General features: G+C 51.8%; 1 protein-coding gene across 2 annotated transcripts; it reads right to left on the reverse strand.

The window, feature by feature from the left end:
* Positions 1-9,918: 9,918 nt before the first annotated feature.
* Positions 9,919-24,430, reverse strand: Arhgef19 (Rho guanine nucleotide exchange factor 19). 2 transcript variants are annotated; one of them, XM_004657354.2, is made up of 17 exons: positions 24,283-24,430; positions 22,067-22,219; positions 20,697-21,133; positions 19,918-20,202; positions 19,680-19,788; positions 19,529-19,605; positions 18,963-19,225; positions 18,350-18,510; positions 18,102-18,254; positions 17,268-17,397; positions 17,059-17,133; positions 16,847-16,936; positions 16,577-16,737; positions 13,547-13,705; positions 13,144-13,223; positions 10,823-10,927; positions 9,919-10,468 (listed from the first exon to the last, which is right to left on the reverse strand). In XM_004657354.2, the coding sequence occupies exons 3-17, from the start codon at positions 21,109-21,111 to the stop codon at positions 10,311-10,313; spliced, it is 2,421 nt and encodes an 806-aa protein (XP_004657411.2). In that variant the 5' UTR covers positions 21,112-21,133; positions 22,067-22,219; positions 24,283-24,430; the 3' UTR covers positions 9,919-10,310. The 2 variants fall into 2 exon arrangements, with proteins under 2 accessions (XP_004657411.2, XP_045006809.1); XM_045150874.1 differs by having other exon boundaries at positions 22,067-22,175; positions 24,283-24,419.
* Positions 24,431-25,623: the final 1,193 nt, after the last annotated feature.

Raw genomic sequence — 25,623 nt, forward strand, 5'->3', positions numbered from 1 at the left:
ACAGGCTGAGGGGCACCTGGCACTGCTTCCCCCACAGTCTGGGGTTTGCACCATAGGGCACCGAGTGAGCATGATTAATTCACATGCAAAAAAGTACACAAGTAGATCCTTAGTGTCTGCTTCATGTGTTGTCAGGGAGGAAATGAACCTGGGAAAAGAGCTTCTGTTACGCTCCCTCGCTGTCACTGCCCTGCATTGGGAGTTCACCTCAACTATCCCACCATCCCATCAACCCTGCCTAGCTTTGCAGTTGTTTATTTGTTTGTTTTGTTTTAAATGTATTTTATTTTACTTATTTGAGAGAGAGAGAGAAAGAGGCAGAAAGAGAGAGAGAGAGAGAATGGGTGTGCCAGGGCCTCCACCCACTGCAAATGAACTCCAGACGCATGCGCCCCTTGTGCATCTGGCTTACATAGGTCCTGGAGAATTGAATAGGGATCCTTTGGCTTTATAGGCAAATGCCTTAACCACTAAGCCACCTCTCCAGCCCTGTAGTTCTTTTTGTTTTGTTTTGTTTTGTCTTTTTGAGGTAGGGCCTTACTCTAGCCCAGGCTGACCTAGAATTCACTATGCAGTCTCAAGGTGGCCTCAAACTCACAGCAATCCTCCTACCTCTTCCTCCTGAGTGCTGGGATTAAATGCAAAAGGGCATTTTTTTTAAATTTTTTTTTTGTTCATTTTTTATTTGTTTATTTGAGAGTGACAGACAGAGCGAGAAAGGCAGATAGAGATAGAGAGAGAGAATGGGCACGCCAGGGCCTCCAGCCACTGCAAAGGAACTCCAGACGCGTGCGCCCCCTTGTGCATCTGGCTAACGCGGGTCCTGGGTAATTAAGCCTCGAACCAGGGTCCTTAGGCTTCACAGGCAAACGCTTAACTGCTAAGCCATCTCTCCAGCCCAGCAAAAGGGCATTTTTAATCTTGTATTTATTTGTTTATTATTTATTTATTTTGGAGACAACGTCTCACTATGTAGCCCTGGCTAGCCTGAAAGTCACTATGTCGACCAGTCAGCCTCAAATTTGCAGCAATCCCTCTGCCTCTACCTCCCGAGGGCTGGAATTGCAGCAGGCATGTCTCACCACACCCAGCTGAAATGGGCAATCGAGTACGCTACCCTTCCTTGGCTTTGTTTTGGTGCTGGGTGGGGTGGGTGCTAAATTTGGGTTCTACCACTGAGATGCTAGGAAGTTTCTCAAAACAATTTCACTTCAGGACAAAGTCTTAAAAAGAACAGGTTGAGTTTGGGGAAGTGACCAGGCAGCCAGTCCCTAATCAAAGGACAACCATGATACGTGGAGTAGCAGGAAGCCTTGAAGGCTTCCTGGCCCCTAAAGGCCCAAGGTCTGGAGTTTGGCTGGGCAGACAGCTGAGGAGCCTGACCTCTGCCCCCACCATGCCTCCCCTGCCTCATAGATACCAGTCTACCTACCTCCTGCAGCAAGCAGGGGCAAGGCCTTGGGGCTCTGGCCAAGGCCAGATGCCAGAGCAGGACCTCCTGGGCAGAAACAGGCATTCTGAGAGAGGGGCGCCCCATGGTGCTGGCCTGGCTCCTCTCTCTGGGTGGTGGTGGGAAGCAGATGAGGAATGGGGGTGTAGGCGCTGGAAGACCTCCTGGGGTCTGATCATGGCCTGGCAGCACACCCCACAGCCTGCTCCAGGCTCCCAGTGTCTAGCCTAGATCCTCTGTCAGCCGTCCAGATGTGCCAAAGTAGTCTGGATGCCAGCCTTGACTCTCCTTTGCCAGCTGGTGCCAATCTTGGCTTTCCCTTCCATAGTGATACAGCGCTGGAGGGAGCTGGGATACCTGGCTCTCACTTCTCGTGGGCCTCCCACGGAGCCTGTCTCAGTGCCTGGCACCCTTATGGCACAGAGGGATGGAGGCCTCATGCTGGGGCTGGGCGGCTCTGACACAACAAAGGCCTCCCCTTTGTAGCTCCTTTCAGAGGGGAATGTGTCCCACACGCCCGGGCTGCATGATCACTGTTTGCAGATGAGACAACTGAATTATAGTCACGTAGGCACGTCCAGCCTTTTGACATTACAGCACGGCATTGTCATCTTTGTCATTCTGTGTAGAACTTTGTAGTTCATGCATGTGAGCTATGCAATCGAGTTGCACAAAGAAAGGAAGGGAGGGAGGGAGAGAGAGGGAGAACTCGATGGGAAAAGTGTTTGCCCTCAAGCATGAGGACCTGAGCTCAGTTCTCCAGCACCCACATGAAAACTAGACATGGCGCTAGAGAAGAGGGCTTGTGACTAAGGCACTTGCCTGCAAAGCCAAGGGACCCCAGTTCGATTCCCCAGGACCCGTGCAAGCCAGATACACAAGGAGGCACATGCATCGGGAGCTCCTTTGCAGTAGCTGGAGGCCCTGGGGTGCCCATTCTCTCTCTCTCTCTCTGCCTTTTTGTCTCTCTCTCAAATAAATAAAATAATTTTTTAAAGTAGACATGGTGGTACATGCCTGTAATTGCAGCACTGGGAGGCAGAGACAAGCTAACCCTGGGACTTGCTGGCTAGCTAGCCTAGCCTAATCAACATCAACAAGCTCTGGGTTCAGTGAGACACTAAAAATATAAGGTGAAGGGAGCTGAGTATGGTGATGCACACCTTTAATTCCCGCACCTTGGAAACTAGGGCTTGCAATGAGTTCAAGGTCATCCTGGAGCTACAGAGTTCCAGGTGGGCCTGGGCTAGAGTGAGACCCTGCCTCAAAATAAATAAGTAGATATATAGCTAGGCGTGGTGGCGCACGCCTTTAATCCCAGGACTTGGGAGGCAGAGGTAAGAGGATCACCATATGTTCGAGGCCACCCTGAGACTACAGAGTGAATTCCAGGTCAGCCTGGGCTAGAGACCCTAACTCAGAAAACCAAATATGTATGTATATATGTGTATATATGTGTGTGTATGTGTATGTATGTGTGTATATATATATATATATATATATATATATATATATATATATATGGCAAAATTCTTATAATATTTAATAAGTTTGCAATTTTGAGTTGGGCTTGGTGGTGGTTTTAGTGTAAAATGTCCCCCATAGACTCATGTGATGAAGTCTCATACCAGATCCCCAGGTGGTGGAGGCTTTGGGAGGTGGAGTTGCTGGAGGAGGTATCACTGGGGGTGGCCTTGAGATTCTAATATCTAGACCCCCTCCCCTTTGTCAGTGCTGACTCAGTTCACTCTCGATGCTTCCTTACAACTGATGTGACAAGAGGTGACGCCCTGGCTCTCTGCTCTGCCATGCCTTCCCTGGCATGATGAAACTTCCCCTCTACACTATAAGCCAAAATGATCCTTTTCCTCCCATCAGTTGCTTTTGGTTGGGTGTTTTGTTACAGCAACAAGAAGGGAACTGCATTCATAGCTATTCTGGGCTGTGTGTGCCCTGTGGGCCATGGACACATCTGGGTGCATTAAAGAGCCTCCCAGGGGGTTAGTACCTTGTCTAATATCACACTGCGTGTCACTCTAAAATATATGAATTTGTAGTGGGGAGATGGCTCAGTGGTTAAAGGTGCTTGCTTGCAAGGCCTGCTGGCACGGGTTCAATTCCCCAGTTCCTATGTAAAGCCAGGTGCTTAAGATGGCACATATATCTGGAGAGTTCATTGGTAGCAGCAAGATGCCGTGGCATACCCATTCTTTCTCTTTTCCCTCAATTAAATAAATAAAATAAGCTAGGCATGGTGGTGCATGCCTTTAATCTTAGTGCTGGGAAGGCAGCAATAGAAGGATCACTGTGAGTTTGAGGCCACCCTGGGATTAGGTCAGCCTGAGCTAGAGTGAGACCCTACCTCGAAAAAAAACAAAAAGCGGGGCGTGATGGCACACACCTTTAATCCTAGCACTGGGGAGGCAGAGGTAGGAGGACCACTGTGAGTTCAAGGCCACCCTGAGACTACATAGTGAATTCCAGGTCAGCCTGGGCTAGAGTGAGACCCTGCCTTGAAAAAACAAAAATAAGTAAAGAAATAAAAATAAAAATTAATAATAAACACTAAAAATGCCAAGCTGATACTCTCACTTTTGGTTAGATAGCAGTGACCTTTGGATGACTCAGAAGGCACCATGGTGCTGAGAAGTGACAGAGGAGTGCTCAGCACTGAAATATCTCAATCACACCTTCCAAGGCTAAGGGCCCATTGCAGAAGTTATCAATAAAAATAAATTAATTAATTAATTTGAAAAATGCCAAGCTGAGCATGCTGGCACACATCTTTAATCCCAGCACTTAAAAGGCAGAAGTAGGAGTATCACCATGAGTTTGAGGCCACCCTGAGATTACATAGTGAATTCTGGGTCACCCTGGGCTAGAGCAAGACTCTACCTCTAAAACAACAATATATTTTATTGTTTTGAATTAGAGAGAGGCAAAGAAAGAGAAAAAGATTAGGCACATTAGGGCCTTTCAGTCACTGCACATGAACTCCAGATGCATGTGCCACTTTGTATATCTGGCTTCACGTGGGTAACAGAGAATAGAACCTGGGTCCTTAGGGTCTCAAGCAAGTGCCTTAACTACCGAGCCATTGCTCCAGTCCTACACACAATAATATATATAGTATTTTTAACATTTTATTTTTATTTATTTATTTTAGAGAGGGAAAGAGGCTGAGCGCGTGAAAGACGGGGGGGGGGGGGGGAGAATGGGCGTGCCAGGGCTTCCAGCCACTGCAAACGAACTCCAGATGCATGCGCCACCTGTGCATCTGACTTACATGGGTACTGGAGACTCAAACCGAGGTTCTTTGGCTTTGCAGGCAAGCACCTTAACTGCTAAGCCATCTCTCCAGCACTATATATATAACTTGTTTCCGTTTTTTGAGGTAGGCTTTCACTATAGCCCAGGCTGACCTGGAATTCACTATATAGTCTCAGGACGGCCTTGAACACATAACAATCCTCCTACCTCTGCCTCCCAAGTGTTGGGATTAAAGGCATGTACTACCATACCTGGCTAAAAATATTTTTTATTGGGCTGGAGCAATGACTCAGTGATTAAGGTGTTGGTTTGTGAAGCCTAAGGACCCAGGTTCGAGTCCCCAGGTCACACATAAGCCAGGTACACATGGTGGCGCATGCATCTTGAGTTCATTTGCAGGGGCTAGAGGCCCTGACATGCCCATTTTTTTCTCTCATAAGTAAATAAAAATAATTTTTAAAAAATGTTATTTTTATTTATTTATTTGAGAGCAACAGACAGAGAGAAAGAGGCAGATAAAGAGGGAGAGAGAATGGGTGTGTCAGGGCCTCTAGCCACTGCAAATGAGCTCCAGACGTGTGCGCCCCCTTGTGCATCTGGCTAACATGGGTCCTGGGGAATTGAGTCTCTAACCGGGGTCCTTAGGCTTCACAGGCAAGCGCCTAACCGCTAAGCCATCTCTCCAGCCCCCAAATAAAATATTTTTATTTATATATTTGATAGAGACACATGGAGAGAGACAGAGAGAGAGAGAAAGGGAATGAGTGCACCAGGCCCTCCTGCCACTGCAAACAAACTCCAGATGCATAAGCCACCTGGCTTTCCATGGGTACTGGGGAATTGTACCCAGACTGTCAGGCTTTGCAAGCAAGCACTTTAACCAGTGAGCCATCTCCCCAGCCCACATTAAGAAAAGATCAAGGGCAGTATTCAGGAGGCAGAGAGAGGGGAATCACTGAGTTCCAGGCCACCCTGAGACTCCATAGTGAATTCCAGGTCAGACTGAGCTAGGGTGAGACCCTGCCTCAAAACAAACAAACAAAAAAGATCAAGGGCTGGAGAGATGGTGCAGCAGTTTAGGTGTTTGCCTATTGGACCTGACAGCTTGGGTTTGATTCTCCAGGATCCACATAAAGCCAGATGCAGATGGTGGCACATGCATCTCGATTTCGTTTGCAGTGGCTAGATGCCCTGGTGTGCCCATTCTCTTATCTCTCTGTTCTGTCTCTTTCCACTTGCAAATTAAAAAAAAAAAAAAAAAAAAAAAAAAGACCAACACCAGCCAAGCATCGTGGCACTTGGGAGATGGAAGCAGAGGAGGATTGCTGGGACATCATGTGAGGCCCCCGCCCCCACCTCAGCAAAAGGACCCTGGACGTGGTGGTGCACACCTTTAATCCCAGCCCTGGGAAGCAGAGGTAGGAGGATAAACATGAGTTTGAGGCCAGCCTGAGACTACATAGTGAATTCCAGGTCAGCCTGGGCTATGAGACCCTAACTTGAAAAACCAGAAAAAAAAAAAAAAAAGAAAAGAAAATTAAAGGGGGGAAGAGCTAGGGAGATGGCTCAGCAGTTAAAGGCACTTGTTTGCAAAGTCTGCTGGCCTGGGGTTCAATTCCCAGTACCCATGTAAAGCCAGATGCACAAAGTGTTGCATGTGTCTGGAGTTTATTTGCTGTCACCAGAGACCCTGGCATGCCTGTTCTCTCTCTCTCTCAAAAGTTAATAAAATATTTTTTCTAAAGAATGAAAAGATCAACATTACTGACAAGTCACGTGGTCATCACATGCCTCTAGAGCTCACGTGAGGACTGTTTACCTCTGTGGTATTCTTCCCCAAAGCCACAGCAACTCCTGCCTCATCATGAGAAAAGCATTAGATATGCCCAAATTGCAGGATTGTCTACAAAAATACTGACCAGACGACTCAAAATTGTCCAGGTCGTGAAAAACAAGGAAAAACTGAGACACTGTCTCAAGTCAACATGGGACCGTGGACCAGGCAAGGGTATTTGTGGGCACACGAGAAACCCAAGCCATCTGCAGCTTTGCTACCCTGGGCTCTAGTCACGTGCAGACACCAGCTCTGTGGTTGAGATGCCAGGCGGTGAGCAGGAGGGGATGGTGGGGAGAAGGACTCAGCTCTGCACTGCCCTGGGATGGCCTGTGAATCTAAGGAGATACAGAAATCAAATTAATTGGGTGTGGTGGCACTGGCCAGTGATGCCAGCACACAGGACGTGGAGACAGAAGGATCAAAAGTTCAAGGCCTGCCTCGGCTCCTAGCTTCAGGCCAGCCTGGGTTACCTAAGACCCTGTCTCAAAAAAGCCTGAGGAGGGCTGTAGGGATGGTTTAGCAGTTAAGGCATCTGCCTACAAAGCCAAAGGACCCAGGTTCTGTTCCCCAGGACCCACGTTAGCCAGATGCACAAGGGGGTGCACATGTCTGGAGTTCCTTTGCAGTGTCTAGAGGCCCTGGTGCACCCATTCTCTCTGTCTCCATTTCTCTGTCAAATAAATAAATAAAACATATTAAAAAAAAAAAAAAGCCCAAGGAGCCAGGCATGGTGACACAAGCCTTCAATCCTAAAGGCAGAGGCAGAAGGATCACCATGAGTTCAAGGCCACCTGAGACTACATAGCGAATTCCAGGTCAGTCTGAACTAGAGTGAAACCCTACCTCGAAAAAACAAAAATACAGAGATTACTCAGTGGATAAGGTGCTTGCCTGCACACAACAAAGCCTGGGTTTGATTCCCCGATACCCATGTAAATAAAGCCAGATGCACAAAATGGTACATGTCTGGAGTTCATTTGCAGTGGCAAGGGGCTCTGGTGCACTCATTCTCATTCTGTCTCTCTACCTGCAAATAAAAATTAAAAAAAAAAACAAAAGTAAAAAAACAAAGGCAATCCCAGCACTTGGAAAGCAGAGGTAGGAGGATCACTGTGAGTTCAAGGCCACCCTGAGACTACATAGTGAATTTCAGGTCAGCCTGAGCTAGAGTGAGACCCTACCTAGAAAAAAAAAAAAAAAAATAGAGGATGCTGGGTGTGGTGGTACATGACTTTAATCTCAGCACTCAGGAAGCAGAGGTAGGAAGATCATCATGAATTGGAGGCCAACCTGAGACTACATAGTGAATCCTAAGCCAGCCTGGGCTGAACCCTACCTCAAGAAACAAACAAACAAACAAAAAGGTGGAGGACACTTGAGGAAAACCACCTGAGGTTTACTTTAGCCCAGACACACATGTGCACTCACACACCCATAAATACATGCACATGTGCAGCCCCCCCCACATGACCCTGCACACATATGTACACAAAAGAAAAAAAAATACTGAGGGAGCTGGGGAGATAGCTCCGTGATGAAAGGTGCTGGCCCATGTTCAATTCCCCAGCCACCCATGTAAAGCTAGACCAGCATTTATTTGCAGCTGCGAGAGATCCTGGCCAACCATACACACACATCAAGAATCAAATAAACTGAGGCCGATGCGGGCCAGAGGTGGAGTGTCTGTCTTCCCCCACGACCTCCTTTTGAGGACTGAAGGATGCTCCCGTCCCTGTCACATCTCCGCACTCACCCCCAGGACCTCCACCCTCTGCATGATGGATCTGTGAGCAGCCACCTTCCCAGCAGCCACCTTGACACAGGGACCCCTGGAGCTCCAGGGGAGACAACCTCCTGGAGAAAGTGTATAGCTAGTGCTGGAGGTTAGCTCAGGGCTGTCCCCAAAGGTCCCCGTGCTGAACGCTTGGTCAGGAACCAGAAGCACTGTGGTGGTGGCAGGACCTATGGGCGAGACCGAGTGGGAGGAAGCTAGGTCACTGGGGGTGTGCCCTTGGAGGGAATATGGTGACCCAACCCTTCCCTCTTTCTGACACCCACACCCACGGCACTGAACTGCCACAGGCCCAAATCACCAGTGTCAGGTGAGTTAAACTGAAGTTGGGTTGGTTATAGCACGTACTTTGTTGTTATAGCAACAGAAAGCTGACTTAGTATCACTGTCCCAGAACAGGCCACAGGAAGCCCTGTGACCCAGGCTGGCCCAATCACAGAGAATACCAGGAATTAAGTAGGGATCTTGAGGCAATTTTCTTCCATATAGGAGCTCCTGAAGCCCAAGAATGGCACTGATACCAAGAACAAGAGCCGAGGCACGGGCAGAGCTGGGCCTTCGGTGACAGCAGTGACGGACTTGACCGACCAAGCCTCGCCTGAAGTTGGCCTTGCTTCTTCACTTCTGTCCCAGAAACTGTGACAGACTCAAAAACAACTCTACAAAGTATAGTCAGATCCTAATGTCTGCAACCTGTGACTGTCACATGCTGCTTTAAAAAGTGGGGGCCAGGGGCTGGAGAGATGGCTTAGTGGTTAAAGCACTTGCTGGCAAAGCCTAAGGACTCAGGTTCAATTCCCTAGTACCCACATAAGTCAGATGTACAAAGAGGTTCATGTGCAGTGGACAGAGGCCCTGGTGTACCCATTCTCTCTCTCAAATCAATAAATTAATTTAAAAAAATTTAAGCTGGGCGTGGTGGCACACTCCTTTAATCCCAGCACTTGGGAGGCAGAGGTAGGAGGATCACTGTGAGTTCGAGGTCACCCGTATAATACAGAGTGAATTCCAGGTCAGTCTAGGCTAGAAGAGTGAGACCCTACTTCAATAAACATAAACAAAAACAAATTTTTTTAAGTTGGGGGGCCTGTGGTGGCACATACTGTAATTTCAGCTCCCAGGAGGATCATGAGTAAAAGGAAAGCTTCGGCTACATAGTAAATTCTAGGCCAGCCTAGATTACATACCAAAACCCTATCGCAAAAAACAAAAAAGGGCCTGGCATGGGGGTGCACGCCTTTAATCCCAGCACTCAGGAGGCAGAGGTAGGAGGATCACCATGAGTTCAAGGCCACCCTGAGACTACATAGTGAATTCCAGGTCAGCCTGGACTAGAGTGAAACCCTTCCTCAAAACAAACAAACAAACAAAGGCCAGGCATTGGGATACATGCCTTTAATCCTAGAATTTGGGAGGCTGGGGTTGGATCAATGTGAGTTCAAGGTCAACCTGGACTAGAGAGACAACCTTCTTCGAAAAACCAAAAAAATAAAAAGGCAAAAAACTGTTTCAAGTCCCCCCCCTCCAACATTTGTGGTGATGTGTGACAGAAGCCACAGGAAGCAAATACAAGAACCAAGATAGTCTCTTTAATACTCAAGCCTGCTTGCATCTGACACTGCTACTTGCAGCAGAAAGCTGCCAATTGGTACCCAGCCCACAGGTCTCGCTCCTGTGCAAAGGCCTGTGTGAGTCACAGCTCAGACTCCACACAGGACATATCTGTTGGACTGTCCTGGCCCCAGGCACCTGTTGCCACCAGGGAGGCAGCAGAAAAGCTTCCAGAAACACACAGGCCCCAGGACTCATCATTAGCGTAGAAGCGGCCCCCCCGCCAGGGTGCTGGGAGTCGGATGGGTGAAGACACAGCAGTGGAGGGCAGAGCTCTTGCCAGAGCCTCCAAGAGACAATGACAAGACACAGGGAGGACCTGCCACGTGCTCAGAGCCCAGTCCGGGGTGTCAGGGAGGCGGCTCATCCAGCCTGCTGCTGGCGCTTGTGAGCCTCTTGTTCTCCCGGAGGTTACGCAGGCGCGCGCTAAGGCTGCTGATCTCCTCCACGTGGGCCTGTGGCACCCACCCCTTCTCACCATCTGCCAGACGCACGCCTTCCAGCCAGCCTGGGGACATACATCAGCATTAGTGGCATTGAAGGGCCACCAGACCGGCCAGGGAGGGACCTCCTCAGCCTGATGCAAGCAAGCCTAGGGCCAAATGACATCTCCTTGGCGTCACTCAGATCTGGGAAGGACCCTTATAAATGCACTGCTGACCTGTTTTTCCTGACATCCTCTGGGAAGGATATTTTCCACTCTCCCCCATTTACTCTCCATTCTTGATCCTGTAGCTTTACAAGCAAGAAGTTCCTCCTCCTGTCTAACCTGATTCCCACATGCTATAGATTTTCAACAGTTGCATACCCCCCCCCCCCCCGCCACCGTGACAGCTTGGCCATCTAGCCAAGCACCTCTCACCGTCACTGGTCCGGGTCTTCACGGCCAGGATATCAGTCTTCTCCAAGGTCAGCTCATCGGGCTGCAGAGCCTTGTAGGTCCTGACACACTGAACCTGGGGATGGTCTGACAACCCACAGAACCATCAGAGAGTCCCCACAGCAGGATAAGGGACAGTAGGAAAAGTAAGGGGGAAGAGGACCAGTTACTTCCATGCCCTTCCCATACCACAGCCATCCTCTGTCCACCCTGGACACAAGTCCCCAAGCACAGCCCTGGGAGTGTCAGGCCCTGCTGTGAGCCACAGCTCAGCAGGACACCTTGCTCCTGACCTCCACGGGGAAACCCAGATTCCCCTACCCTTCCAGGAGCAAGCAAGGCACAGCATTGGCTTAAAAACCTCCCAGCATGGGGCTGGGGAGCTGTCTCAGTGGTTAAAGGCACTTGTTTGCAAAGCCTTTCTGGTCATGACTTCATTCCCCAGTACCCATGTAAAGCCAGATGTAAAAAGTGGCATGTGCCAAGCATGGTGGCACATGCCTTTAATCCCAGCACTGGGGAGGTGGGGGTAGGAGGATCACCATGAGTTCCAGGCCACCCTGAGACTTCAGAGTGAATTCCAGATCAGCCTGGGCTAGAGCGAGACCCTACCTTGGGGGAAAAACAAAAAAACAAAAAAAAACAGAGTTTGCTTGCAGTGGCAAGAGTCCCTGGCATAAATAAATAAATAAATATATTTTTAAAAGTCTGTGAACACTTCCAACTCCAGTTGGAATAAAATCTAGAGCCCTCCCTCATTCCCCAAATCCAAAGTCCCTCCCAGGCCCCATTGGGCTGACACTGCCCTTCCTCACTTCTCCCCCTCCCTCTCTCTCTAGTTCATGCAGCTCCAGCCGCAGAGGCCTCCTGCAGGGACTATACAAGCCTCAGGGCCTTTGTACAGCTGTTCTCTCTGCCAGAAGGACCCTCCTATCCTTTAGGGTGAAGTGACATTTCCCAGGGGCCTCTGTTGACCACCTGTAGGGAGATGGGGGCCTCATCCCCAGTACCAGCAGGACTCGGTATAAGCCAGAGAATCTGTTCTTTGTATTAGGTGGGCCTTGAACACTAAAAATCACTGGTTTAGCCAGGTGTAGAGGCTCACTGCTGTGAGTTCAAGACCAGCATAGTGGCAGCCGGAGTAGGCAAGACTTGGGAGGCACAGGTAGAACTGCTGTGAGTTCCAGGCCAGCCTGGACTAGAGTGAAGTGAGACTCCATTTCAAAAACAAAACAACAGGACCGGCATGGTGCTGAGCGTGGCGGTGCATGCCTTTAATCCCAGCACTTGAGAGGCAAGAGGTAGAAGGACCCCTTGTGAGTTCGAGGCCACCCTGGGACTACATAGTGAATTCCAGGTCAGCCTGGGCTAGAGTGAGACTCTACCTGGAGAGAAAATAAATAAATAAAAACCAGTCTCAGGCTGGAGAGATGGATTAGTGGTTAAGGAGCTTGTCTACAAAGCCAAAGGACCTCGGTTCGATTCCTCAGGACACATGTAAGCCAGATGTTCAAGGTGGCGCATGCATCTGGAATTTGTTTGCAGTGGCTAGAAACCCTGGCGCGCCCATTCTTTCTCTCTGTCTCTTTCTCTCTCTGCTTTGTTCCCTCTCTTAAACAAACAAACAAACAAACAAACAAAAACAGTCTGGACCAGGCATGGTGGTGCATGCCTTTAATCCAAGCACTTGGGAGGCACAGGTAGGAGGATCACTGTGATTTCAAGGATACCTTAAGACTATTTGGTTAATTCCAGCTCAACTTGGGCTAGAGTGAGACACTACCTCAAACCCCCCCCCCAAAAAAAAGGAAACCACAGTTTGAGCCAGGCATTGTGGCATATATCTGTAATTCCAGTATTTGAGAGGCTGAGGCAGGATGATCTTTATAGGTTTAAGGCCAGTTTGAGCTATAAAGTAAGATACTATTTAAAATAATTTTTTTTCATTTTATTTCCAAACAGAGAGAGAAGGTACACACCAGACCCTCCAGCCACTGCAAAGGAACTCCAGATGCATTTGCCACTGTGTGCATCTGCCTTTACATGGGTACAGGGTTATCAAACTCTGGTCGTTAGGCTCTGAAGGCGAGTGCCTTACCTGCTGAGCCATCTCTCCAGCTCAGAATTCCTGCGTCCATAGTGCCAGACTGTCAGAGGACCACCCTGCTTAGCTCTCAAGAGTCCTCAGAGTCCCCCTGACCACCCCGGCACCCCCCGCCCCGCAACATGGCAGCCACGATCAGAGCAGGGAATAGCAGCAGTGAGGGTCCCCGCTGAGGGGGAACGGGGTGGTGAAATCATACCTTCTCCCTCACTGATGACCTCCCTGTCCTCCTGGGGGCTAGAGGGGCGCAGGGCTGAGATCCATCGCCGCTTCTCACTTCTACAGCAGGAAAGGCGAGGTCATCCCAGGCAAGGCACAGTGGCCCAGGGCAGGGTGCAGAATCAGGAATGGGAGCACTAGAGATGGGCCCAGACCTCATCCGGGGCTATACTCAGGGCTTCAGGCCTGTGCCAAGAGCCCAGAGCTACCTGCATGCCAGCTCTGCCCCCATCCTGTCTCATGCTACTACCCTGAAGCCAGAGGTAGAGGTACCCAGAGACTGGGAAGGTGGTGCCGTATCCCTTAGACTCAAATGCTGGCCACCCAGCCTTGCTCTGTGCTCTGTGGGGAGGGCTGGACACTCAGGGTTCAGGGGTCCTCACTCAGTGCGGGCCCTCAGCAGCAGCTGGTGCCTAGCATGCTGTCCATGCAGCAGCCGGAGTAGGAAAACGTGGCCTGGGATGCCCTGCAGCTTCAGGCTCAGGTCCCGCACCTGCAGCTCAGCCATCCTGGCGTGGACGAAAACAGCGAACTTCCCGAGCCTGAAGGAAGACAGAAAGGGAGAGTCAGTGCAGCGTAGTCCAGGCTGGGACCAAGTGAGCTGACGGGAGGGGAGAAGCAGGGGTTGTATGCCTGGGCAGTCACCCATCTCTCCAGCCCGGTCATCTCTCCAAGCCTGCCATTAAGCATCTTTAACCATTGAGCCATTGCCCCCAACCCAAGAATATAGATATTTAAATAAAAAATTATTTGTTTAAATAAAATATGACTAAAGCTCAACATACTAGTGTGTAGTTTTTAGGGATTTTTTTTTCTTCTCTTTTTAAATATAGGGTGGAATAGATTGCTTAGTGGTTAAGGCACCTACCTGCAAAGCTTAAGGACACAGTACCCTCAACTCTCCAGTACCCATGTAAACAAGATGCGCAAGGTGACACATGCATCTGGAGTTCATTTGCAGATGCTGGAGGCCCTGGCACACCCATTCTCTCTCTCTCTCTCATAAATAAATAAAAACTTAAAATATTTATTCGGGGCTGGGGAGATGGCTTAGAGGTTAAGGCACTTGCCTGGGAAGCCTAAGGACCTAGGTTCAATTCCCCAGTACCCAAGTAAGCCAGATGCACAAGGAGGCACATACATTTGGAGTTTGTTTGCAGTGGCTGGAGGCCCTTGTATGTTCATTCTCATTCTGTCTGTCTCTTTATCTCTCTCTCTGCTTGCAAATAAATAAATAAGTTTATTTATTTATTTATTTATTTTTTGCTTTTTAAAAAAGGGCTTCTTTAAAAAATTTTTAAATTCATAGCTGGACATGGTGGCACACGTCTTTAACCCCAGCACTCTGGCGGCAGAGGTAGGAGGATCGTCTTCAGTCTTTGAGGCTACAGTGAGACCAAAAAAAGGAACATATTTAGAGTATCTAGGGCTGGAGAGATGGCTTAGCAGTTAAGGTATTTGCCTACAAAGTTAAAGGACCCAGGTTCAATTACCCAGGACCCATGTAAGCCAGATACACAAGATAGTGCATATGTCTGGCATTCATTTGCAGTGGCTAGAGAGGACCTGGTGTGTTCATTCCCTCTGTCTCTTTGCAAATAAATAAATGAAATATTTAAACTGAAAATAAAATTTGAAGGTAATAAATAAATCAGGGTTGAACTTTTTTGTTGTTGCTTGTTTTTTTGTTTGTTTGTTTTTTTTTTGAGGCAATGTCTCCCTCTAGCTCAGGATGACCTAGAATTCACTATGTAGTCTCTCAGGGTGGCCTCAAATTCACAGTGATCCTCCTACCTCTGCCTCACAGTGCTGGGATTAAAGACCTGCACAACTATGCCTGGCCTGGCTCATCTTAAGAGAAAAAATCCTCGTGCTAGGATTAAAGGAGTGTGCCACCACCCCTAGCTTGAATTCTTTCTCCCTTAGCTCACGACGACGTGCAGCCTTCCTTCCCCCTGCCTTATCACCCCCTGTCCCAAACCCTCCTAGCTCACCCTCCCCACTGAGCATGATCACAGCCAGGCACAGTGAGGAGCTCTGCTGTTCATCTTGTGGCCTTACAGGTGGAAGGCAGGAAAGAGCAGGGGGTAAGAACCTGAGGAATGGTCACCGCATGGCTCCTTCACTCTTGAACTCCCTGACCTTTGACCATGAAAGGAACAAGGGAGCCTGCTTCCCAGGGAGATGTTGTTAGGATGGCAGGGGATACTCTGAGCAGACACAGAGCGCTGGCTATCTTTTTTTTTTTTTTTTGGTTTGTTTGTTTTTATTTATTTATTTGAGAGTGACAGAGAAAGAGAGAGAGAGAGAAAGAGGCAGAGAGAGAATGGACATGTCAGGGCCTCCAGCAACTGCAAACGAACTCCAGATGCATGCACCACCTGTGCATCTATCTGGCTTACATAGGTCCCTGAGAATTGAGCCTTGAACCAGGGTCTTTAGGCTTCACAGGCAAACTCTTAACCGTTAAGCCCTTTTTTTGTTTTTTTGAAGTAGGCTTTCACTCTAGTCCAGGCTGACCTGGAATTCACTATGTAGTCTTAGGGTAGTCTTGAACTCGAACTGATGGTGATTGTCCTGTGTCTGCCTCCCAGAGTGCTGGGATAATAGGCATGCACCACCACACCTGACTTAGTCTTCCCCCCACCCCCATATTTGTATGGGTGCATCAGAACCTCTTGCCACTGCAAATGAATACCAGGCATTTGCGCCATGTTTCACATCTGGCTTATGTGGGTGGCCTGGGAACTGAACCCTGGTGGCAGGTTTTGCAAACAAGTGCATTTAATACTGAGCCATCTTCTTAGTTCCCAGTCCTGCTTTTCTTAAAATTTAATTTAATTTTTATTAATTTGAGAGGGAGAGAGAGTACAACAGGGTCTCCAGCCAAGGCAAATGAACTCCAGAGACACGTGCCACCTTGCTGGGGAATCAAACCTGAGTTCTTAGACTTTGCAGGCAAATGCCTTAGCTGCTAAGCCACCTCTCCAGCCCAATCAATAGGACTTTTTTTTTTTTTTTTTTTTGAGGTAGGGTCTCACTCTAATCCAAGCTAACTTGAAACTCGTTCTGCAGCCCAGGCTGGACTTGATCTCACAATGAACCTCCTTCCGCAGCCTCCCGAATGCTGGGATTAGAGAAATGAGCTACCAAGGCTGGCTTCTTGATGTCTAGCCTCAAGGGAGCTGGGCAGAGCTGGACCCTGAGGCTAGAGCTCAGAGCAATGGCAAGTCCTCTGCATACCACACCTCTTGACTCTGCCTGGAGACAGACCCGCCTCTTTGCCTGCCTCTGCTACCAAACTTCCAGGTCCTTGGGTGCCCTAGCTTGGCACCAGTGGGGACCCCCAGGCCCAGAGGGTTCCTTGGTGGTAGGGGAAGAAGAAAACCAACTCTGATCTCAGCCCTACTCACTCCTTCGGCCGGGACAGCAGCAGGCAGTCATTGAAGAGGTGTAGATACACCGCCTTGCTGGACAGCTTGAGCTTGGCAGGCGGGGCCGCGGGCATGGGGGCCAGCTCTACCAGCTCCCCATGCCGCACCAGCCAGCGGGCCTGCGATATCAGCGGAAAGATCTAAAGGCAAAGGAGAAGACAGGGAAGGCCAGGGGCTCTGGGTGAGCTTCAGGCGGTGCCGACTACCCCCTGCCCTCAGGGGAAGGAGGTTGTAAGGGCTGTGCCTCACTTTGCCCTCAAAGTGGATCTTCTTGCTCAGGTGGATGAGCTCCTCAGTTCTCTTCATGGACTGCACACTGGCATTGCACTCTTGCACCAACTGCGGGGGAGGGGCGGGCATAGGGGTTATATGGGTTCCCAGAACCCAGACCGGACCCCTGCCTTGGCACTGCAGTGGAGACAGTTTTACCAGCACACCACGGCTCTCACTGTTGAGCTCACCTCCTTAAGTGCGGTGAAGGCCTTGGTGGCCATGTCTTCATCTTGGGAGCCCTGTGCTGTCCGCTTCAAGATGTTCTGGAGGGTGACATCAAAGCCCTTTGGCAGGCCTTTCTCCTCTTGTGACCTTGCCCAACCTTGGAGGGACTGTGGAGTCACCAGGGTCTCTCCCTCCCAGGCCTCCCCACAGCCACATGCTCCAAGCAAGGTACCTCCACCAGCATCTTGAGCCGAGTGATCCTCTGAAAGGGCAGGATGAGGAAAGAGGTGAGGGGCAGCCGCTGACAAACGGGAGACTCCTCTAGGCGAGCCAGGATGCTGGGGAACTTGGGGTTCTCCAGGCTGGACATTAGGCAGGAGTCTGTGGTCACAGGTAGGCCAAAACCCCTGAGTCCACCCCACCGCTGGTCTTTTAAGATTGGGTCTCATGTAGCCCAGGTTGGCCTTGAACTCTTGATCCTCCTGTTTCTACCTTCTGAGGGCTGAGATTACAGGCACACATCACCACACCTGGTTTATGCCAGAGACTGAACCCATGGCAAGTACCCAACCAACCAAGCTAAGTGCTCCAAATCAACTGATTTTTTTTTTTTCTTTTTGGTTTGGTTTTTCAAAGTAGGGTCTCACTCAACTGATTTTTTTTTTTTTTTTTTTTGGTTTTTTGAGGTAGAGTCTCACTCTAGCCCAGGCTGACCTGGAATTCACTATGGAGTCTCAGGGTGGCCTCAAACTCATGGCAATCCGAACTCATGGCAATCCTCCTACCTCTGCCTCCCGACTGCTGGGATTAAAGGCGTGCGCCACCACGCCTGGCTTGATTTTTTTTTTTTTTTTTTATGGTACTAGAGACTTAACCCAGAGCTTCCTGTATGCTAGACAATAGCTCTGCCACAGAGCCACATTCCAGCCTCACTGGTCTTCAGGGGTTCAGGGACCTTCTCTATACACACTTGTGCAGTGGAGTAAGTCTCACTTATCCGATGCTCACAGAGCCTCTTTCAGGGAGCCCTCCCCTCCCCGAACCCTTCCCTTAGAGGGCCCCCTACAGCAGGCGCTGGTAGGTGCGCTCCTGGTAGGCCTGGTTGGTGACATAGGGCAGGTAGACACGGCGGAAGGCGGGGCAGTGGTGCAACACCACGTCGCAGACGCTGAAGCGCAGTACATTAGCTTCCAGGCGCTGTTCCAGGTCCTGCAAGAACCTGAGGAGTGGGCCGAGGTCAGGGCCAGCCCAGAGACTACACCAGCTCTGGGAACCCGCCGAACCTCAGCCTCCAGCCCCACTCGCCAGCCTCACCTCTCACTGGTGCTCTTGACCTCGGGCAGTTTGGAGAAAAGCCACTGCTTGTCTTGCGCCCCCAGACACTCGCTCAGCTCCACGGAGCCTAGGAAGTGACCCACGGCCACCGACAGGCTGTGGATGTAGGAGGCTTCGGAAGTGATCAGCTCAAACTTGGCCTGAGGGAGGGTGGAACCCCGGGTTGTGAAGGCCCAGCCAGCCCACCTCACCGCCGAGACCCCGCCTCCATAGACACCTGGTCCCGGCCCCTTCCCTAATCCTATCAGTAATCTGGCGCCAGGTGGGGCTCGGGGTCCCGCCTCTTGCCTGGGGCAACAACCAGCACCGACTCCGCGGGAAGCCCGGAGGACCACGCCCCTTCTCGTAACCCCGCCCACCAGGCACGGATGTCTTCCGGGCCCCGCCGCGCACGTGAACTTGACCTTAAGCCCCGCCCCCCACGCTCGCCGGTCCAGCCAAAGAGCCCCGCCCCTCCCGTCGGCCGCGGCCGCCCGTTCTAGCATCCCCGCGGGCTCCAAGCCGGCCTCACCCACTCAGGCCCCAAGCACCCGCCCTCCTCCGCTGACTGGTGCCCCGGGGACCACCACCTCCTCCGCCGCCCCGCCCCCACCTCCTGCAGTTTGCAGTCGCGCAGGCTCAGCGTGGCCAGGACGCCGCTGCCGCGCACGTCGGGGATGTCCTGCCACAGCGAGAAGGTGGAGCCTCGCGCGCTCCGCTGCGCCCGGAAGGAGCTGCTCGGGGACAGGTTGGCTCGCGGCGGCCCGGGCCCCTCCTCCGCGCCCTCCGCCTCGTCCCCGGGGCCCTCCTCTTCGCGCTGCTGCCGCCGCAGTTCGCGGGCGCTGGCCACGTCGCTGTATTCCTGGTAGAGGACAGCTGGGCGGGGAGAGGACAGCCTTGGGGGAGGGCCGAGGGCTCCTCCGGGTGTCCCTCCCATCACCTCGGAGGAGCCCACCCTCGCTGAAGTCTTCTCAGTGGTTCGGATATAGGGACAGTCATTCATTCATTCCATCACTCATGCTGGAAACACTCACTGAGTCCCTAGCGCATGCCGGCGGCCCACTTGCTAGATGCCCAGGAGGGAGTTTTCTCTCCTCCTTCACACGATCTTGCTCCCCAGTGTTCACACCCCAGCCCCGTCCTCCTCTCTGTCCCTCCTCCCAGTGACTATGCACGTACAATTCAGGAGGAACCGTGACTGGCGCCGCTCATTGGCGCTCTTGGGATCCTGAGGTGCGTCTTCCAGCAGGTAGGACCTAGGAAAGAGTGTCAGCACCTTTCATGCCCCTCCCCCTGCCCCAGTGTAGATCTAGAGAGAGAGGCAGCGCACCTGGGCTCCAGCCGGCCACCATGGCCCTCGCTTGGGTCATCAGGTCCTGGCAGCGACACACTGTCCACTCTCACCTCTACTCTTCTGGACTCCCTTCCAGGCACTTTTCCTAGAGAAGACATGAATGGTGGGCAGTCTGGATCACACCCCAGCTGACCAACACCCACTTAGAAGTTGTTAGTGGGCTATGTCCCACCCCACATCTGGCAATGTGTGGGTCGAGCAGTGTAGCGGATACCTTCCCGGTTGACACCAGCACCCGACCCTGAAGTCAGGGCCCTGGTCGCTGCGCTTCGCCCCAGACGCAGAGAGGAGTGCAGCCGGGTCATCAGCTCCGAGGCTGAGAAACGCCTTCGCTCATGTCCCTCAAGAACCCCTCTAGGAGTCCCGGACAGCTCCAGGGGCCTGGGCTCCTCTGTGCTCAGAGACTGCTCCTGCGCAGTCTGGCCAGGCTCTAGGAAGACTGCCCTGGACTCTGGAAAGCCAGCGGCCTCTTCACGCTGATACACCCGCATCTTGCGCCCTGGAGGAGGTAGGGGGTGTGAACACAGATTGACACCCACTAGGGTCCCATGCAACCTCCTCCCTGCTGCTGCCCTGCAGCTTAGGATCCCAGCTGGGCTCAGGCACCGTGCCCAAGGGGCAGATCTTTGGTTCTCAGAGCAAAGGGATCTATCTACAAGGCCTGTAGAGAAGAGCTCCCCTTTAATCCCAGCACTGAGAGGCTGAGGTAGGAGGATTGCCATAAGTTCGAGGCCACCCTGAGACTCCAGAAGGTGTGTAGAGAGAACACAGGGCCTGTGAACAGTAGGGAAAAGGAGTCAGGGTGCTCAGGACAGCCACGCTTGTTACATAACCCTGGTAAGTCACCCAGCCACTGCGAGGACTCATTTACCACTAAACCTCACCATTTGTTCTGACTTTTGGAAAACTGTGGAGCTTAAAGGGTTGAAAAGAGCCTTCCCAGGCTCCTCCTGTCTCTGCCCCAGAGGGCTACCCCCCACCAGGGTGACTCACAGGCCGACTTCTTTTCTGAGCCATGGCTGGCCCTGCGCTGTGGCTGTGTGTGTTGAGAGCTCCAGGGTCTTTCCAGAACTGGAGGCTGGGCACCAGGACAGTGGGGCCAGCTGCCAGCCCTGCTGGGCCTCATTCCTCCACTGGTGGAGATCTCATTTTCTGTGCTTCTGGGAGATGATGGCCATAGTAGTCCTTGGAGAGGGGCAGGAGTCCCCAGGGACCAGCGGCTGCCGGGAGCCCTGAGCTCCTCAGAGGCAACGGGAGAGAGGTCCAGACACACAGGGCTCAGGGTCTGTAGGGTGGGCAGCTCCATGAAAGATAGACTCTCCTGCTGACACACGGCCACTGGGTGGCGGGCAGTACTAGGTGGCCCAGCCAGATGGGGCTGGAGGGTTGCAGGTGGCCCGCATTCCATTCCTCCTTTGCTCTACCTGGGCCTATAGGAAAGAAAACATAAGACCTAGATGCAGGACAGCAGCGACAGCAATGAGCCACCATTCTGGAGATTGTACACATGCGTATACGCATCTGTAGTGACCAGCACTTACTGATTGAGTAACCACCCCCATAGCATCCTCACAATAAGCTTGAGTTTGTGTTGTTCTTGTGCCCATTTTATAGATGAGGGAAGTGAGGCACAGAGAGGCAATTACTTGAGAGACGCTGGAGCCAGGATTCCTGCACAGGCATCCCAGCTTCCACATTTTGTTTTTAGAGCTACCTTGTACATCTCTCTAATATATACTGACCCATGACCAGACATGGGCACAGATGTTGTAACACAGATTCATGTCCCAACACACAGCCACACACATCTTTATTATAGATACAATCATATGTTTCAGATTCAGACTCACATTCGCAGACACGCTTACACCGATGGCTTTCTTCAAAATGGTGACACATGCTACCTATCTGACACTGGCACATGGAGGCAAGCTTCCTCACGGTTCTGGGCACACACACAGTAGGATACAGACACAAACAAGTAAGCACATCCTAGCTTTAGGCTTGCCAAGTCCCTTCTGTACTCAGACTTGAGGCCTTCATGGTGAGCGATGCCCACACCCCTGCCAGGCTGGCTGGGAGGGCCACACACTGGCAAGCAGGCCACCACCCAGATCAGGCTGGGCCTTCCCAGGGAAAGGCAAGGAAGGTGGCCCTAAACCCTCAGATTGGGGTGACAGAGGTGTTTAACCCCTTGCTAATAGCCCCTGAGTCAGGCCAGGCAAATTCCGTCTTTTCTGGGCAGGATGCCATCACCAGGATCCCACTAGCGTCTAGAGATAGGACAATGAGCTAAGAAGTAAAGGACCCTCCCCCCACAAGCCTCTCCCTGGGCCCTCCATGGTCCTCCTCCTGCCACTCACCTCTTCAGCCAAGGCTGAGGCCCGCTGCTGCTGCTGCTGCTGCTGCTGCTGCTGTTGCTGCTGCCCTGCCCTGCTGTTCAGGCAGGGGAAGCCCTCTCTGCCCAGCTGGCTGGAGGAGATCCCACCCAGACAAAGAGTTTGATTCATCAAACCCTGCGGTGAGGCAAGAGGGAGGGCGGGAGGGAGCAGGCAGCCGGCTGGGCGGGGGCCTACCCTTGCCTGGCCTCCCTATGGGCAGGCCAGGGGCAATAAGGACTCCCCCCAGAGGCCCTTGGGCCCAAGGGGCAGTGCCCAGCTTGGCAGGACCAGAAGAGAGAAGCAGGGGACCCAGAGAAATGGAGACAACAGCTCCCCCAAAGGCTCAGAAACAACCGCAGAAGCTGAGATGCTCAGACAGTCTGACAGGAAGCCCAGCAAAACCCAGGGAGACAGATGGACAAACAGCTCATGCCCCATGGGGTTGTCAGTCTGGCAAAAGAGCCAAAAACAAAAGCAGTTACAATCTGAGTTGGCAAGAATCAAGCCACAGGCACCAGCACAGTAGGGGGCTGGGCCCCGACTAGGCCTGAATATGTCAGGGAGACTTCCTGGAGTAGGTAACAGCTCACTGCTACCAGACTGGAAGCCTCAGGTCACAGAGACAGCAGCGATCTCTGACCTGACATAGTGACAGCATCTAGGAAGACCCAATGGAGACACAGTTGCTTTTCTTCACATTCCTTGCCTGAAGCGTTGGGGGAAAGGCTGGCTGTTTCTCAGGGGCCATCCCACAGCAACTGCTCTAATCTGTCCCTCAAACCTACAGAGTAACTCAGGACTACAGACTGGCTGGTCAAATCCCTTTGGGCCTCAGTTTGTCCTCTCCTGGCAGAATGGTACCAGCTTCCTAATACTAATGTGAGAACTAACGGTGTCCTCAAGGGAGGTGCCTGGGGCACAGGGCATGGTGGAAGCCCTGTCATCCACAGGCAGTCCTCCGAGTTTCATTATCCTGCCCTTCTCTACTGGGGGGTGGCATGAGCCAGCAGCCAGTGAAAACACACATGTCTTAGTAACATGTGGGAGGGGACACAGCTAGCTGTCTGTCCCCCAGATGAGTCTCTTTCAGGAGTGAGATGAGCTCCACACAGAAGCCATGCATGTGCAAGCACGTATGCCTGCTCCTACTCCCTTGCATTCTGGGAGATTTTCTCCATTTGGACTCTGGAAGCCCCTGGAGGGCAGGAAGGAACCCCTTCCACACACCCGTCATTTACAGGGTTCAATAAGCAAAAACACTGGGCCCTTGGGGCAGAAGCCCCTTCAATTAAGACCTCAGAGGAAAAGACTGGGGAAGTGGGTGGGGAGGTGAAAGGTCTTCTGTGAGACGGGGGGAGGGGGGGGGGGGGAAATGTCTTGACGAGGGTGGGATTGGGAGTGAGTCTACCTCTACTATACCCAGGCCAAAGGGCCATGGTGTTGTGATGCCAGCTCTGTGGTTTTTCAGGATGTGGCCTACCTGGCCTTGATGTTGGGGACCCAGGGGGCAGATCTGGGTTTGTATTGTAGCTCTTCTGTTAGTATTACACAAAAAGCCTGGGGAACAGAACTGGCCCCAGGTGGCAGGGACATTACCTATCTGTCCAGAAGGGATTAGTGCTCACTAATCACAGTGGAACCCAGAGGCCAAATCACTGCCCAAGGTTTGGGACGCCATGTTAACAATGACCAGGTCTATGGAGCCTTAGACAAATCATATCCCATCCCTGTGCTTGGGTAACCCCATGTGTCAAATGGCCCCAAAGCCCCCCCAACCCAGCTGCCCTCTCAGAAACGTGTCATCGGCGGCAGGCAGAGAAGGACGGGCAGAGGCCAAGGAATGGTCCATCCTGGGCATTGTTAACCACTAAGGGCAATAAGCCCTCTGGGCAATACTGACCCTGGGTACTGCTATGGTCCTAGAAAAGCACCCTGGCCCCTACATCCAGCATTCCTTGCATGCCTAGTGCCCCCTGTTTTGCTGCCCAAAGTTACAGAGACCCTGCAAGAACCCCTTGCCCCTTAAAAGACAAAATCAAGTGGAAAGTCAGGACTGGAAAGAGGATCCGGGCTCAGTGGTCTTCAGAGGAGCCCCAGGAGGCCATGAGTGGGGTCAGGGCCAAGATCCATGGGAGGGCAGACAGCACAAAGAACTGGGGAGATGGTGAAGGAGATGGGCTTCCCACTCAGGGTCCTACCTCAGCCAGGGAGCTCCGTCCAGCTGCCGGCACAGTCCAGTGCTCCAGGCCACCCTGGGGGCGCTGGAACTGCAACCAGGTCCTCAGGGAGCGATGTCAGCATGGCCCCGAAGCTGGCTAAGCAGCTCCTGTGTATTGTGTTGGCCAGGGAGGAGGGAGGCGAGGGCGAGGAAACCCTGAACAGAGACAGGCAGGAGGCTGTCTCAACGTGCCTGCTCCCCGCCCCCTTCCCCAGAACTGGTTTGGCCAGTCGAGGGTACAAGAGGGGCCTGGAACAATGGAAACCCTATGCCTTCAAGAGCCTCCGGAGGACCCCAGTCAGCTGAAAGATGGGGGAAAGAGGGTTCTGCTCCCAGGACGCAAGCCACCCACTTCCGAAGTTTCCAAAATGTGAGGTGTGGGTAAGGGACATTGAGTTTGGGAGACAACCCAAATCTTGGACTCCTAGAGGACCCTGAGACCGCCACTCACCCTCCCTAAACTTGTTCCAGCACCTGTAAATCGGGCGCACTCTTGTATAATTGGTTGGCAGAAATCAATCCTGAAAATTGACACTGGCATTGTCCTGAATGGCCCCTCAGGCATGGCCACTGCTCACAAATGACCCTGGCCTGCTGCCTGGAATAGCTCACCTCACCACCTCCAACAGGCACCACCACGAAGTCTTCCCAGATTCTGGTCCACAGTGAGCTAGCTCCCAGTAAGACCATTTAAACAGCCAAAGTCGAGCCAGCCTCCCGAAGGAGGGACCCTGCTCTGTGCCTGGCCTGTAGCTTTGCCAAGCCTGTGATAAAGGGGGGCCCACCTTCTCCCCATACTGCCGCCATATATTTGAGCACCCTGCAATTGCCAAGCATGTTCCATTCATACCAGTATGTAGTGTGGGCACAGATACTAGTCCCCACATTGCTGGTTCCATGTCCCCTTGCCGTGTCCCACAGTACTTCATATGCACTCTTCCCTCTCCACGGGACCCTCTGAGGTCGTTACTGACTGCTGCCACTTAGCAACTCAGCACATGAGGTGAGTACTCCAGTTAATCACCTGCCGTACCCAATTCTCAGTGTTTTGTTTTGTTTTGTTGTTATTGTTTGTTTTTCCAGGTAGGGTCTTACACTGTAGCCCAGACTGACCTGGAATTCACTATGTACTTTCAAGGTGGCCTCAAACTCACAGCCATCCTCCTACCTTTGCCTCCAGAGCGCTGGGATTAAAGGCATGCGCCACCCTGCCCTGCTCAGTTATTTATTTATTTTTAATATATTTTGTTTATTTATTTGAGAGAGAGAAACAGGTGGGGGTGGGGAGAATGGGCACACCAGGGCCTCCAGCCACTGCAAA

This window comes from Jaculus jaculus, chromosome 5, assembly GCF_020740685.1.
Source record: "Jaculus jaculus isolate mJacJac1 chromosome 5, mJacJac1.mat.Y.cur, whole genome shotgun sequence".
Lineage (NCBI taxonomy): Eukaryota > Metazoa > Chordata > Mammalia > Rodentia > Dipodidae > Jaculus > Jaculus jaculus.